The 16,995-nt window shown below is 34.8% G+C and overlaps 1 protein-coding gene across 3 annotated transcripts in view; it reads left to right on the top strand.

Annotated features, from left to right (window-relative positions):
* AP3B1 (adaptor related protein complex 3 subunit beta 1) overlaps positions 1–16,995 on the top strand; it is a 157,796-nt gene that overhangs the window by 102,142 nt on the left and 38,659 nt on the right. For all 3 annotated transcript variants that reach the window (XR_014846883.1, XM_085042815.1, XM_085042814.1), the window contains exons 21-22: positions 756–831; positions 1,687–1,793. Coding sequence is in view for 2 of the 3 variants with exons in the window: in XM_085042815.1 (XP_084898941.1) it covers positions 756–831; positions 1,687–1,793 (183 nt within the window). In the remaining variant the exon portion in view is untranslated. The remainder of the gene's footprint in view (positions 1–755; positions 832–1,686; positions 1,794–16,995) is intronic.

Raw genomic sequence — 16,995 nt, 5'->3', positions numbered from 1 at the left:
TACTAAACCACCTTCTTGGTAGTCTGTACAGAGCTGCAACACTAAATTCTTTCCTGAATCACCACTTTCTAGACATGCTCTGTAGGTATGGCCACCATTCACTCTTATGAGATTTGTTTAGAAGTTTTTATGTAGATATATTGAAACAAATTTTGTAGAAATACTCTGCCAAGACAATGGGATTATTACTTCTCTAGTCTTAATGTAGTGCCAATTCTTATTATTAGAACTCATCTTAAGGCTTAAAACTGAAACTTTTTGGTGACAAAAATCAACTTTCTGTTGTTTTCTATCTATTAAGTAAAATTGTAGTACATAATTGGACAGAATTCCATACTCCTAGAAAAGTGGAAGTAACACCATATTTCTTATTGAGTAGATTTTGACCTGTTTTTCATATGAAAACGGAAATGTTAGTACCCAAATCTTTTGTCTTGAAAAAAAAAGAAAAGCTGCTCTCTCTTTTAATGGTCTCAACAGAAGTATCTGATCTGTCACCAGATGTTTTCTGTGTAACAACAATAATTAAGATTAAATGAATACATGGGCTTCAGAAATTCAGTTATGGAATTTAGGTTCAGTTTAACTATATAAAGGAATCTCTCTCAGTAGGTGAATTCTCTGGATATCGAACCCTGAAAATGGAGACATTTTGCTTTATGAAAGTAGTAAAAAAATGCACTTGCTTTATAAAAGTATTAAATGCTTTTTTCTGGTGATATGGTGAAAGATGAAATATTTATCTATTTTGACAGAAAGAAGAAAAGCCAATGCAAGATAGAAATCTAACTCCAAAAAAACAAGATGTGTTTCTCTTAGATTTAGATGATTGTAAGTATCTTGATTAAAGTCTCATTTTTCCCAAGGCATAAATTCAATTCAGTTAGTTCAATGAATTTTAAATGTCTTAAACATTGATTCTGTTCATTTACTGTAGCAGTTTCCTGACAAAAATAAATGCTTAGACTGTCAAATAAATGCTTAGATTTATTTTTAAGCCCAGTTATTACAAGACTGTATTTGTTTTATAATTGAGAAATTGTTTCAAAATTTAGAATGTACTGCCATGTAAAATATTAACTTTGAGAATTTGTATATGTCTGGACTTGTTTCCTGTTAAAGTGAGCTTATTTTCTCAGGTAATAATGGATGTTACCTGTACAACACCTGTGCAGTCTATGAGCCAATTATGGTGTTATGTTAAGACACTAAAAATCTCATTCCTGAAGAGCAGTGTGAAATGGTATTCGTGGAAGTGTTAGATACAGCTGGCACTGGTTTTTGCCTATGCTTTCAGTACCCTTCTTCAAGTTTAGGTCTATAAGTGCAGCACGTTAGAATTGCATTAACATGTACTTTGCATGTAGCCTGTAAATGAAAATGTGCTGCATGGCATGTACCAAACTGATGGATAAAATAGAGGAAAAATGGCAAAGGAGGAGAAAATACTTTTAAAGTAAGTCATAGGCTGTATAGGTGTATCAGTTGTATTTGTATTTTCACTGCTTATTCTGAGTATTGGGGCTGTATGTCTGAAAAAGTAATCTACTTTGAAACATATATACAAAAATATATTAATTAGATGAAGATCTAAAACCTTTTTTTGAGCAATGAAAAAGATTGTTGTCTTTCTCAGTATTTTAAATTGGTTTTCAATTTAAGTATCTCTTGCCCTTTTGCTTCTAGTCTGTCCTGTGACAACTCCTGTGGCAGTTCCTACAGCAGCTGTTTTGTCCCCGAGTTTAGCAGCAGACCTAGAGGGATTAAGTCTGTTGAGTTCACCAGTCATTGATGTAAGTAGCCCATAAAAAGTGGGGGGCGTGTCAGTTTAATCATGTCACATGTTTTGAGACTATCATCAAAGTGGTTTTGTTTAAAGTTCTTTCATCTATAAAAGTCTTATATGAAATCATGGTTTACATGCGAGTCAGGCGACATTTTTTGATCTGTAATTGCATTCTGAAATGCAGAGAAAAGTATGAATATGGCATGTCTGAGAAGAATGACTTAAAGCACTTTTAGTCTTCTCTTTCAAGTTCTCTTTTTTTTTTGCCTCAGGGAAACTTTAACTCAGAAATTAAGTATCCAAACTATAGAAGTCTTCATCTGTTTGCTACACAATCAAAGATAAGCTACAAGAATGTCACATACTTGCTAATAGTCTGCTTACCATACATGCCTCCAATCATTACGCTGTGCTACTTGGGAGTAATTTTTCATGAGTATATGAAACATAGCCCCTGGGTTCAAATAAAAAGGGTATAGATTTACAATCAGTGGTATATCAGTATGTGTCATGATTAATTCTGTTAGTGCTTTGTAGCACTTTTCATTAGGGAATCTCAAAACAATAGGTATAATTAAGGCTAGCAAACTCATGGAGATAGAGAGTGGGAAAGGATAGTACTTTGTTCTCTTTCACTCCTGTTTATTTAGTATTTTGTGTGTGTCCAATTTATATTTGTAATTTAATGAGAAATTGCAGTGGTATAACATAGGGTACATCCATTGTGAAAATGGATGGAAGTGACGAGATAAAATACCAGAGTCACAGGCATTTTGTAGCCTAGTCTTGTTTCTAATGAGGTTGGTATCTAGAACCTGCACTGCAACTTTAACAATCAAACTTTAACAAAGTGGTAAACCACTTTGTGCTGACATTGGGAGCACTAGTTTGCAACATCAAATATTTGTTAAGTAAAGGAGCTACGTGAGTGATTCAAGTCAAGAAATGGAAGCATTTTGTTTATGATTAAGTATCATTTTTACAGGCTTCAAAATTTGGTGTTGAAATGGTAGACTTTCAAATAATTTGTTGGATATTAGCCTTACCTAAGAAAATCAAATGTAATGTAAATTTCAAGCAGGGCAGTAACCATAAATGGACATGCAGTCACTACATCTGATGCGTAGTTGCTGATGTGTCACACAGTCTGAAGGTGCCAGAAATTCTCTTCTGTGTTATTCTGTAGTGCAGTATACAGTGTTAGGTGGTAAGTCTGTGGTGTTACTCTGTGTCTGCACACCAGAGTCGGCTCCTTGCCATCCTTCATGGCTTTGACAGCTCAAAACACAACCTGTCATATGTTTACCTGGTTCTGGGTTAGTTTAAGGATGACTGTGGTGTCTGTACTGCAGAATTATTACCTTTGAGGATAAAGGTATTATTTATAACTATATAATTATAAATAATAAATGCTATAAATAATTGCTATTATAAATAATAAATGCTATAATTAAAGATAGCAATCAGTAATGCCAGAGGCTTGAGAACACCCCAGCTTGCCAATGTCTTTAGTCCTTTCATCATCTACAGTACATGACCACATATTCCACTCCCATATTCATGCTTGCTTTCCTCGTGATTGCCACTGATCATTTGCTAAACTGCTTCTCCCCATTCTTCTGAAGGCAGCTGCAAAGAAATAGACCTCTTAGATAGATCTAGAAGGCATAGGCTGAAGAGTAGAAGTTGTTCTGTATGATGGTTGTGCAAAATGCAAGTACTTTGTATTACCGAGGTCTGGTAACCAGCAAAGAAGCTGCAACATTTCCTCATTCTGCCTGCTCTGGAAAGAACCCAAACCATGTAAGAACTAATTATTTCTGCCTGGATAGGGATTACATGTCTTGGTGTGTATTCTGTTTTCAAATCTAAGCTCAGTTCTCATTGCCATTGATAGTTGCAGATGTACATGAGGTCCTTTGCTGAGTTTTTTGCACCAGAAAGCAACAGAAATTAAATACTTAGGTTGAAACCCATTCTTTCAAATTATATCCATATATTGTAAGAAGTCTTACATGTGTGAAAGTAGTTAAATAACTATTATCTAATTATTTTTCAGCACCACCTGGTAATTTTCTAAAAATAAAAATACGAAACTGGCTTTTAAGATTTTATGTGGGAATGTCCCTCTGTCCCTCTTAAAGTAATATTTTTAATTTAATCTGTGCTGCCTAATTCTAAAAATAGTTTAGAAAACTTCTTCTTCCTTCAGTGAGAGAGAAAATGAATGTAACTGTAGGGCACATGCCAAACTAACAGTGAGAAATTAATTTATTACTAGGCAATGGAGAGCATGGAGTAAAAATAGATAAGTACAGTATATGACCCTAATATCAAAGAAATGTAGCAGCCACTTATCTTGGAATATGTCAAGCAGTCTATTATTCAAATCATTCAGCATTGTAATTGGATACAGCTTTTAGAAAACTTATAACTTCCAAATTCATAGCTGCTGAATGTTATAGAAAGCATAAATACAAGAACAGTTTTACAGTAATGGCAAAACCTGCAAAACCAAAAAATTCTTGGATAGAAACTGCACAACCTAGTGCTTTGTCCTGTGGCTCATTTGTTTTTATCATCATGTTTACATATAGTACATTTCCCCCTCATATAAACGCATGCATGCATATGTATTATAGTTTGTTCCAGGAAAACAAAATTCTCTTGTAATTCACAGATAACTTTCTTCCAATTGAATGCAAAAATGTAGTAAATCCGTGCACATGCTTCTGCCTTGGTGCATGTGGTCCAGGTAACTGAGGTCACCAGAGGCCTCTATGGGGCTTCTCAAGGTGTCCAAGCAAGTGAAGTCAGAACTAAGTGCTAGAGGAAATTGCAATTGGCATCAATTGAGTTTCAGATGGATAATTTGCAGGCTTGAAAAATATGTGAGGATGCAGTGCATATGAAAAACAGGAGGCAAGAGAAAACTGCAAGCTGTCAGTGTGAAGCAGTTATTGGAAAACCCTGGAAATTATTGTTGTCCCCTAAAGGTGGGGTTATAGAGTGAGAAAGGAGGAATCAAAAGCAAAACTCATGACTGACATAAGGACAGGGAGGGTTGTAATCTGCTACAATAAATAATATTTTGAGCAGAAATGGTGAGAGGAGAGAGAGTAGAGCTGTGGTAATGGAGAGAATATGAAGAGGGTAGTGATCATCTGTTCCTACCTGTCACACAGCTGATGAGAAAAAAAAAAGGCTAAACCACCTGTTCTTTTTTCATTAGGATTTTAGATGGTAAAAATGTACAAGCAACTACTCTTCTAAATGTGGAGAGCCATGAGTATGCTGCATAGGATAATTAACTAATAAAAATGACACATACTTTTATGAATAAAATTAGTGAGAAGGAAATATTTCTCTGGTAGCAAGAAATCTGTTATGATTCAGAGCAGTGTTAGTGCAAGGGAGACCTGACAGGTCAATATGAGCTCGGGTGACAGAAGCAGTTGGATGAGGAAAAAAGCGTGTGGCGGTATGGGCTGAGTTGAGTAGTATTTGAGAGGAAAAGATTGTTTCCTGCCCCAAGTAGGATAGCTTGGGGAAAAGGTCAAGGGTGACTACAAAAATCTCATGAAAAATGCGTATACCATATGAAGGGAAAACTCTTGTTGTAGTGGGGCAGTACTTATAAAAATATTCCATGCAGCGATTTGGACTTGCTGTTAATTATTGTGCATATGGAATTAAGATATATTTGTAGAAGTGGTACTGCTTTACTTACTAAGGTTTTATTCAATATGTTCAGTGTTTTTTCATGACAGTAGTTATTGCCAGTGGTATGTTTTATTGTTCCTTACTACTTGGCTTTCCAGAGAAACTGTTTAGGAAGGGAGGAGTAAATCATTATGTTTTCTGTTTTGTGTCTTCTAAAGAACTTTTGACCAGGATCCACCATGAGAACTTCTTTGGAGTGGTGATGCATAAAGCAGAAATAATAGCTTTTGTCAAAAGTCAAGGTCGAGCTGCAGACCTGTCAAATCAGGTGATAAATACATATAATTTTCAATTGAGTGCACACTTACAGAATTCCTTGAGAAATTGTAAACATGAACTCCTTCAATGTTTAACTAAAGATATTTTCAGACTAGAACACCTTAAATGGTATTTTATTTTAAAGTTGTTGACACAGTCTTTACAGGGGAAAACTTTCTTGTAATTTACATGGCTTTAGGTTATTTGTAATTCCACTAGAAGAAGTCTTAAGACTGACTCTGAAGTATATTCTTTTCCTGTTTGAAGCATCTCTCCTTAGATGTACTGGGAAGACAAGGGTTGCAATAATGGGTTATGTAACTGCTCTAGTTTGGTATGCAGTTTGCAGGAAAGGTTAGCATTAGGTGTTGAAGAATTTTCAAAATCCTACAGTAGAGAAATAAATGGTAGTTCTTCCAAATAGTTAATGGCATGCACTTAACTTCATAATTTTTTTTTTCAGAGCTTTGCTGCCAGCAATTATCTTTTAACTATATACACTTGTCATTCATATAAGCTCTGGTCTGAGTGCTTACCTCAGGAATGGCTGCCTCAGAAGAAACATTAACTTGTTATTGTCATGATAGAGATGTAGTGCAACCACTTATGATAGTAGTGGATTGTGGGCAATGGTGGTCTTCTGCCCATTGTTCTCAGCCAGATTTTGCTCAACTACCATTGTTTTTCAGATAATTAGTTTTACATTTATTTAAGTATATCCATACCTTCTTAAGAATGTTTGTAAAATTTGTTACTCAGGCAAAAGAGGATGCTTCTAAATCAGCTTTCAGTGTTAGCCACACCTTCTATCATATGTTTTTGCAGTTTTGTGTTAAGGTAATACAAGTGTATTTTATTATTTTTATGTCTTACCATTTGCCCTCTTGTTTTTTAGCTTCCTATGAGAAATGTCTTATCCCTTTTCTGTTTCATCACAAGATAACTTTTTCCTATGTATTCAATGTTTTCGGTATATTTCTGAAGCATATTTTTATATACAGATTGAAATTGGGAAGGTTTGTTATGGGAAGGTGAAGGGAGAAAGCGTGCCACAAGACACTCTACATGTATCCTATTCCTCTGTGTGCTTGTAATTTTGCTTGTGTTGTTGACCACAACTGCATATGAGACAGAGATATTTGTGCAGTTCTGCGATTTTATCTTCAGCTCAATTTGTGAAGGTGGGTTTTTTCCCACGTGGAACAGTCTAAAGTGTCTGTGTTGTCTCAGTTTTCTCCTCTGCTATGTCCTAGAAGATTTGTAACTGGCATAAGGCATAATTGAAACCATGTTCTACAATATCATATGTTAGTAGGGTGCCTGGGAAAGTTTGTACATATGGAGCAAGTTAGAAAGCCTAGTCTTAAATTTAGGAGTTAAAAAATAACTTTGTCTTTTGTGCCGCCCAAAATTTAGCTATGTGGCTGATTAGGTGTGACTGATGCTTGTGGGAAGGCAGTGTGGTCCAGTGGATACAGAGCTTGGTGTTACATATGGAAAATGAGTTCTATTTTTGGCTTACTACTTGCTGTGTGATCTGGAGGGAGTATCTTAATCTTTTAGTTTTCCATTTGAAAAATGAGGATAATGATGCTTACTCACCTTGAGAAAGCACTTGGAAATCTACAAATGAATGTAGCTGCTCATCAGCAGATATTAACTACTGCCAAACTAGAAGAAGAAATTAAAAAAGACTCCCACATACTTGTTTTTATTTTTTGGTTGATGTAAAATTGCTGTATAGGATGGTGTTCTTAAGTTGGTTACATAGAATATGTGTTGCATCAAATGTTTGAAAGCTATACTGCCCTTTCAGAAACTGCTTCCACATCTAAAAATGTTAGCTTGAAAGAAAAAAAACACCTGCCATGACACTACTTCTTTAAGTGTCATTTCACCTCTAGTCTTCACTTAGAAATCCATTTTTGAATATTTGTGATGTTTAATTATGTTTAAGCCTTAAAAATACACATCTCCTATTTATTAAATGCATTAATTCTTAACAAAATCTACATTTCAAAATCTCCAACTTTTTTTCTTCAAATAAATTAGAGAATTTTATTTCTCTAAGTTCAAACAAGATGTTTGTTCTGAATCAGGAAAACATTTCTGATGCCAGACATTGGACCAAATAATAGTATGCTCAGTCTGAGAGGTATATTATATTTTTACTATATATAGTGTCATTCATTTAGTTGATTACTGTGTGGTTCAATACTAGATTTTCTCCAGAATGTGTCCTTTATTTTTGCTTTTATATTTCATCTATGTATTATATAGAATATATGTATATGCTATAAATGAGATAGTTTTTAATTATTTAAATATAACGCATAAGTAGTTAGCAATGTGTATATTAATGTTACTGTATTCTGAATAACCAGGTCACTGATTAAGTAATAATACTCTTGATTCAGTGCTATTTTGCTGTTTTACTATCTTGGAGTTACAAGGAATAACCCAACATTCAAACACTGTATTAAAAAAAAAAAAAAAGCCAAAATAGCAAAGTAATCTGCAATTGCTGTATTAAACTCTTATGTATAAAATAGAAATTAAATTGTGCAGTTATTGCAAAAAAGAAACTCCATTAAATAAGTTACTGTGAGGAGACCTTTATCATTTTTTTGCTTTCCTTAGAAGTCAGTACTGTCCTTAAAACGAAACCAACTTTTTTTTAATATATATATATAAATTTAGATGCTTAAGTCTATGGCAGAGTTTAAAATAATGCTTCTTTGTCTTTGCACCATGAAAAATACATATATTATGCTCCTTAAAACAGGGCTGCTGTAAACAGGGTTGGTGCTAGGTGTTTAAAAACAAGCATGTGTGAGGCATGATGATGATTCTGTAAGTTATTCTTTCAGTGTATGTTGTGGTAATGTGTGTAAAACGGTGTGTCTCTATGCGCGTTACGCTGTGTAACTCAGACAGAAGAGAGAGGTAACCTAAGCTGTATTTTTCTTTTATTTTGTCAATAAATGTAGCTCTTAAAAATTTCAACCACATCTTTCTAAGGTAACATTTACCTCCTCACATCTTTAGCATCTATCAGACATGACATGGGACATATTCATTGACCCTAAAAATTTTCATCAGTCTCATGCACTGGAAGGGGGCAGCCCAGCCAGACAAGAGGCTCATTTCAATTTTAACGGCTGTAATTAAAGGTTAATTCACTGAGTCAGGATTAACGAGGAAAGTACAAATGATAGGCAAGCAGCTGCCTTTATAATACAGGATTAGAACAATGCAATTACAATAAGAATTAGAAAAAATCAACTTCCTGAAAAGGTTCTGTAATGAATGAACTGCATTTCTGTGTTCTTAATTGTGGTACTTTAACATGAATGCTCTGTGCATCATGGTTTGGGGGTTTTTTTTGGTTTGTTGTTTTGGGTTGCGGTTTTTTTATTTGGTTGGGTTTTTTGTTTTTGTTTTTGTTTTTTTGGTTGTTGTTGTAATAACACTTGATCAACAGTGTGTCTAATAAGACAATATGCCAACCAGAATGACAGCAACTGTGAGATTGATAAATTTAATACTGTGCTCTACTGAAAACCTTCAGACTTTTATATTACAGCTATATATGTTAGACATATAGATGACTGCTTTGAACATTGTAATTAGATTTATTTTTCCTATTCTTTTGCAGTTGCTTATTTTAGACAATTTTTTGTATATAACCTTAAAGATATATTAAATTTTACAAAACACTCATTAAAAAGTTTTCATTTACATTATCCCTACTCTTTTTATGAGAAATTCTAAATATCTGAAAAATAATTCTAGTTTATGAATCAGTATATATCAGATGCACTCTGACTTTAACATCCTGTTGTAACTATGTGTATGCTGTCATTGCATTAATTGGTATAATTTTAAAGTTGATATAATTCATGCTTTGAGATAGTGCCATCTTATGCAGTGCCAAATATATGGGTACATTGCATATGTAAAAATACATTTCAAAGTAAAGTTCTGATAACCTCTGGGGGTTTCCTTAAAAATTTCTGACTTGTAAGTAAATATATTAGATAGAAACAGCTTTGCAATAAAGGAAAAACAAGTCACATTCTGAATTAAAGCAGTAAACTGCTCTCTCATTTCTTATATTTGAAGCAGTGAGAAATTGTGTCCAAATAAATTATCAGAATTACTTCTCTATTGCAAATAAGTAGTCTCAGACATTCCTGTTCTGAATTTCTATTTTAAAGTATATTCATTTCTCTTTTCCCTTCAGTTCAAAGATGCACCTTCTGTATGTGTGTTTAACAATTTCTGTGTCTACTGGTTATTTAAAACTTTGGAAGTATATGCAACCATATGTTCTTGAATATTCAAAAGATAATATTTTAAAAGGGCAGTCAGGACACTACTTTGAAAAGTGAAGTTGCATGAAAGAACTGTGTATTTTTATCAGTCACTTTAGACTTGTGCTGAAATATCATGCTGAAATATAGCTGAGCATTGTTACTTTAGACCTAAAAATATTTTCTTGGGAATTAGTATTAACATGGAAATATTTGAAAGTTACGTGGTGTATGTTATACAAAACTATAGGCATACTATCTTTTTATAATGAACAGTAATATTAATGTGGGTTTGCTTTATAAAACTTACTTATGTGTTTAACAGTAGTTAAAGAATATTTTGTGTCTGTACTCTAGGTTGAAAGTACGTTGTATTACAATGGTATTTAGTTTATTCTAGGTATTGTTTGGCTAAAAAGCTGGCCAGCATGCGTTTCCAACAATATTTTGACATTAAAAGCTCCAAGAAAGCTCTTTTTGGTGAGGGCAGTTGATAACTTTTCATTCATAATTAGCTCATAGAGAACCGAGAGACATTTCAGGGAAATTGAACTGTCAGTGGGTAGAAACAAGCATTTGACCTCATCACATTGAGTGGGGCCCATCATAATTTGTTCATTTGGTGCCCATCAGCCCAGCCTCATCTCTCATACGGCACCTCGCTGACCTTCCCTCTCCAATTCCACTCAGTTCAGCTTTAATTATGACTCTGCAGACCCGAAGAAATATTGCAGCTTGCTCTCAAAAACCCTGAACTGCCACTCACCAAAAGATTGGTTTTTAACAGGTAATAAATGCCCAAAGGAAATGGTGCTGTGTCCCACACAGAGCAAAGCTGGGGCGAGGGGGGGGATGTTGTTATTTTTTTGAGGTTTTCCTGCCTCTCAGTTGTCACTTTCCCAGTGAAAATTTTATTTCATACAGAGAGTAGAAGACCATCTCCAGTACTATAGGAGTGGTTTGGGTTTGGCATTTTTAATCTTCTTTTTGAGGAAGTTTTACTTGATTTGCTAACCCCAAATTGTATTGAAGTAGCCAAATATTATTTAAAAACTGAAAATAATAATTAAATAAAAAATGGTATGTGTTGGACTGTTTTGTTTGGTTGGTTTTGTTTTTAAATCATGGTTGCTGAAAAGCTCTGGAACTTAGTCTGACACTGGGAAACCAAATTTCTTCTGTGATGGGAAATTATCTAAGATTCTCTTATCACCATTGGCAAATTTTACTGTAGAAGTGATTATAATGTCAACAATTTGAAGGTGTGACAACTGCAGAGGAGCTGTGGTTTGCCAGTTTAGTGGCAAGTGTTATTTAATAGTTTTGCCAAGTAAACTGTTAGAAAGCACAAAATCTGTGGGAAGAAAATACAAATTGCGACTGATTTTAAATGTGTAGTTCCATCTTAAAAGAATGTTCCCATGAATTTCGGAGCAAATAAAAATATTCAAAACTACAGTACTAGAGAGTGTATCCTTGTGGTGAATGTTAAACTGTCAGCAGGATTTTCAGGTCATTTGACAAAAAGGATACAGGTGCTGTAGCTAGCAGTGAAGGTGACTGCTAGTTTCATCAATCACTTTGCCTTTCTTTAAGTTGATACATAATGGACCCCTTCAATCAGCTTCCTTGTTCTTTGTCACTTGTTTAGGAAGAAGAAAAAAGAGGGTGGAAGGGCTGGACTTTAAAGTCAAGGTTATAAAATGAATCGTTACTTATTTACACAGGATAAGGGGGATAAGTCAGTGTGAGAAGGGGCTCTACATAAAATGTCGAGTTTGTCAATGGGTGATAATATGCAGTTTGAAGCTTCATGCAGACCTTGAACAGTGACAGCAGTTGTCAAAGCAGTGATTCTGAACAAGAATTTAAAATTAAGACATTGTTTTGTGACAGAGACACGGCATGTGCCAGAAAATGTGCTAATCAGTGTTCACTTTGTTTTCAGAGGGTCACAGTAAATAATAATCCAGTGGCAAAGTTTGTTTAATTGCAAGAACAGAAGTGTAATAGAAACAGAATGTGAATTTATATACCACCTAGAATGCTTTCAATATAGGTTTCTTATGTAATGCATATTAAATATATGTAATAGTCAATTCAGCTTCACTACAATTGTATGCCTAATACATTACTTTTTCTAAGTGTGCAGAAAGAATTATTTTTCAACCTATCTATGCAATAGCTGTTCAGCAAGTTATATATTTCAACTTTTTACCCAGTAACATTCCTAAAATTGATAAACATAGAAAACTGAGTTTCCCGATATTAAGACTTCTTGCATTTCATCTGCAGCACAGCACTGTGAGATTATGATGAGTATTTTGAGGACTATCAGAATAGGAAGGAAAATTTTGAGCTTTAGGTAGAAATCATTAAAATTACTACTTCTCATAGTCTCTGCATTCATAGACTCATGCTATTATACCAAATATTCTTTAGAAGCCTCCTTCATTCAGCCACATCCATTAATTGTATGGGTTTTTTTTTAAATGATTGATTATAGTTTTGGATTTTTGTACTGACACTCAAAAACCATAGGGATCCTTTATAATTTTAAATTACGTCATTTCAGTTCCACATATATCTAACTATCCGGAGAGTCTATAAGCCTTGAATTTAAATTCTACTTGTTAAACATAGATGTAAATAGAAGTAAATGCTTTTCAGCTAACATAAATGTCTTGATCTCTGAAATTTTGATTTTTTTTCTAGCTTGTCATACTTGACAAAGTAAATAACCAGGTTTTGTTTGATGCATGTAGGATTGCATCTGCTCACTTTTACTTGAAGAGTCACCACAACATGGAATGAAACCCCTGGTATTCAAATTATAATACTGTGATTTTTGTCCCAAATGTTAGGAATAAAACTTGTTTGAGGAAATAAATATTTGGTCATTGAAAGGAAGAGCTAAGCATGGGGCTAACTCAACTAGTGGAGAGATGTTACTTCTGCAAGGCCTTATCTTCCCTGTTTGCAGTGTTTTTTAGGGCGCAGACTTCACAAGATGGTAGTAAGAAAAGAAGACATTTATTGCGTAGTGATAATTCCTTATATACTGCAACACAAACAGGAAATGACTCTGCACTACAAAGTGCTCCAATTAACTATCGTGTTTCACTACATTACCTTTTATGGCAACAGGTAAACAAGACCTGTGAAGGTAACAAATGGTATTCCTCACTTCCCACAGGTCCGGCAGTTCACATGACCACAATGCGCTCTTTCCACTTCTCCTGTAACCAGGATGTTTTTTACTAATCTCCAGGCTTCTTGCAGACCAGAGACAGAAGGTCACTTTGGCTTTCAAGTGTAGCTCTGGTACCTTTATCCTGGAACTCCACACCTGTTGTGCACTGGTACTGTGTTGCTGCATGAGTTGTAGGCTAGCAGTGCGAAGTCAGTGAAATGCAAGGATGTTGCAGTTGTTAAAATAGGGTGACTTGGAATCTTTTAAATTATGTCAATGCAGGTGCATTTTAATGTGCTCTAAGATTTCTTGCTAACAGCTGCAGAAAGAGGATACTCTCACTACCCACCTCCAAACATGTGTTAAGGTTGTTTTTAAAAAGGTTGGTAAGCGATGTGCTGCTGTGTTCTCAAATCAGAATAATTTGAAAATATTTTCAGCCCTCTTGTGCCAGAGACTCTAGAGGATATTGGAGAGACAGAAGTCTCTTTAAAAGGCTGTTGAACAGTGCTATGACTAAACACTGCATCATCAGAGTTTTTAAAAGCTTGCTTTAGTCCAGACTATCACCTTGTTTTTACATGCTTTTCTCCTAATGGCTTGGTGAACAGGCCCTTGACATATTAAGACTAAAAAAAGTAGTTCTAGATCTTCCTAATTGATACTGGTTTCTGTGCAGTTAATAAAAATTTTCGTTTTTAACTTTTGTTCACTTGGGTTAAGAAACATTACCGTCTTTATACAGTTGCAAGTGTTACTTGTTTCTAGTCCCTGGCATCTCTGTTCTTGATTTGAAGATGCCAGAAGAATGGGGGAAAGGTACATTTGTAATGATTCTAAAATAGATCTTTCAGTTGTATAGTGAAATTTAGGAATTCATGACTGCAAAATAAGGTTTGTGTAAAACTTTACTGTTACTACTTTGGAATGTTTTATTAAAAATGTACAAAAATCATTCTACTATTTACATTGGAGGACCTTTGTAACACCAGCAGTATTATACCAGATGCTTGCTACATAAATCGTGAATTTCTACTACTAGGAGATACATTTGTGTACTAAAAGATGTTTCTAAATGGGGTAAATTTTAATAAATGGTCATTGTCACAGTCTTCTGCTGCTGTGCTTATGCTCAGTAAGCTAACAATCTGTGGAGGTCTTAGACGATAATAATAGTTAATACTCTGAATTAGTAGGACCAAGATAATTTCAAAAGTAGATGAAAAGTTACCTACCTAATTTGCCATCAGTCATCAACATAGTTAAGGGCCTTAACTATGGCCACAGCTTCTGCAAACATTCAGTGTCTGTACATGGAGCCTTCATTGGAGACATCCATTGGGTGAGGGTTTTGACTGCAGCAGGTTGTGCTTGGTGTTGCTTACATTGCTCTGAGCAGTGTGGATGGGATTGAGTGGTGTTTCTTCTTATGAGTGTGAAAAGAAATTTGCTTTTCAAGGATGAGTATGTCATTTGATGCCACAAATTTCGTTTCTGAAACAAAAAAATAGAAATGTACTTTTAAATTTAAATTTGTTTAAATTAAATTTGAACAAACTGAATGTAATTGGTTATAAATAAATCCCTTCATTGCTTAACAGACTACTAACTGTAGTGCATGATTTTTTTTTCTTGCTTTTTAAGGATGAAAAGCAAAGCTTAAGGACAACAAAACGCAGAAAAACTATATGTTAGCATAGCCTCAGGTCAGCTGTAATTTTTTGCAGTCTAAGGACTATGGATTTGTTTAGGTTAAAATATTATGTATATAATGTAATAAAACTTGGAGAAAATTGGCACATCAATATCATGTGTAAGAGATGTAGTGTGGTACACATGGAGATTCTCCTCCTGCGCTGAGGAAGCACTGATACTGATGTCTAATGTCTACATGCTTGTGTAGAGTTCAGTGCTTATGTCATGTTTTTGTCCTTGCGAGTTGGCTACTGTGTGTTAGGATCATCCTGATAGAGACCAAAATAATGTATTGCATTCTTCAACAACAATACAGTGAACAAGATTCACATACAGTTGTATGAAGCTGGCAAAGATGTAATTTACATTTTGGCATTCTTAAATACTAGATTTTGAATATAGCGTATCATAGACAGAATTCACTTTGGCTTGTGGGTAATACTGTGTAGAAGTGTTTCAGTTATATTATACACATATCCTGATACATGATGTCCTTTTCTGGGGAAAAATTTAAGCTGGATGCTTCTGATGAAAGAAACCAATACGCAGGAGTTGTTACAGTATAAACCTAACTGTAAAATTATACATTATGGCCAGTAGGGTTCAGTATGTTTTCACTTTAGAGGTCGCCAGAGTACTGGCTGTTTGCCAGAAATCAAAATAAAATACAAGAAACCATTTGTAGGAACTTCTTTGAAGTCGTTTAGACTCAATGCCAAAATCTATATTAATCCCTCTCAGCAATGTCCACTATTTCAAATTCATAATTAGGATGCAAGGTAAGGCTGACACCTTACTCTGGTTTTCTATCTCCTAAATGACTTCAGGTAATCATGGAATCAAAGAATCATTGAGGTTGAAAAAGATCATTGAGTCAAACTGCAAACCTAACCCTGCCAAGGCCACCACTAAGCCATGTCCTGAAGTGCAGTCCTCAGACTTTGAAGTTTGGTGGTCAGTGGCAGAATTTAAGTAAATTACTTGGTTTTGCTCTGGGACCATGCCTTTTCCTTGAAACACCTAATGTCTAAGTGTTTCATGTTGCTTGATGAAAGTCTCACATATGCATCAGCCACCAGACCATCTGCTCTTCACTCCACAGAAGCATACATAAGACAAAAGGATAGAAAATCTCAAGGTCTCCCTTGCACAGATATGAATTTCACCAGTTTAAGTGTGGGAATTTTCTGTTAGTGTAATTACAAGAAAAATTTTCCCTAGTATCTGTTTAAACCCTTTTTATAGTCGACTGATGATCCCAGCAGGTCTGCTGGGGGAGAATGTATACTTCTGAGTTTATACCAAGGTTTGTATTTCATAATTATGTCACTGATTTTAGCCCTTTTCTTCATGCTTTTGTAATAACTCTGATTTAATAATGAGAATATTCCCGTTTTGTTGCTATTGAACTTCTTCCTTATGTGTTGGTTTAAAAGATTTTACTAATATTCTCATTGGAATATTCCTGTGATTCATTATGCTCAGCAGGAGGAAAAGGAGAGATCCCAAATCTCAAATAAAACTGTGTGTTGTTATAATGCAAGGCTTTAGGCTCTATTATTTATGCCAAATGCAAGCTGTTTCATGGCCCCCAGTTATACGTGAAATGCAAAACAGATTCACACTCCATTTTGAAAGTTCGTGATTAGTCTGGTATGAAACTAACAGAGTTTTCTGCTGTTCATGAATACGAGGTAAAGGCACTGGTTCTTTTCTGGTTCTGGTTCTTCTACATGATATATTTATGCTTGAAGAGCAATAGTTTTTGTTGAAACAGTGTAACTGCAATTCTGTCTAGTTGATTCTATTTTAAGAAAACCATAGGAAAATCTAAGGGGGATAAAAGTATTCAAAAATGGAAAATAAAGTACTACTGAAGATTTTGGTCATCTCTAGATTCATGGCTTATACCCATGTGCAGATGGAAAGCCTGTAGGTAAGTCAGAGACCAAGGCAGCAAAGGGAACCTTGGTGGTTGGGGCTTGCTACAGCTGCCTGGCCAAGAACCTGTTCACAGAACCTTC

This window comes from Lichenostomus cassidix, chromosome Z (assembly GCF_008360975.1).
Source record: "Lichenostomus cassidix isolate B80296 chromosome Z, HeHo_3.0, whole genome shotgun sequence".
NCBI classification, from domain to species: Eukaryota; Metazoa; Chordata; class Aves; order Passeriformes; family Meliphagidae; genus Lichenostomus; species Lichenostomus cassidix.
This window is presented reverse-complemented; position numbering and strand designations above follow the sequence as displayed.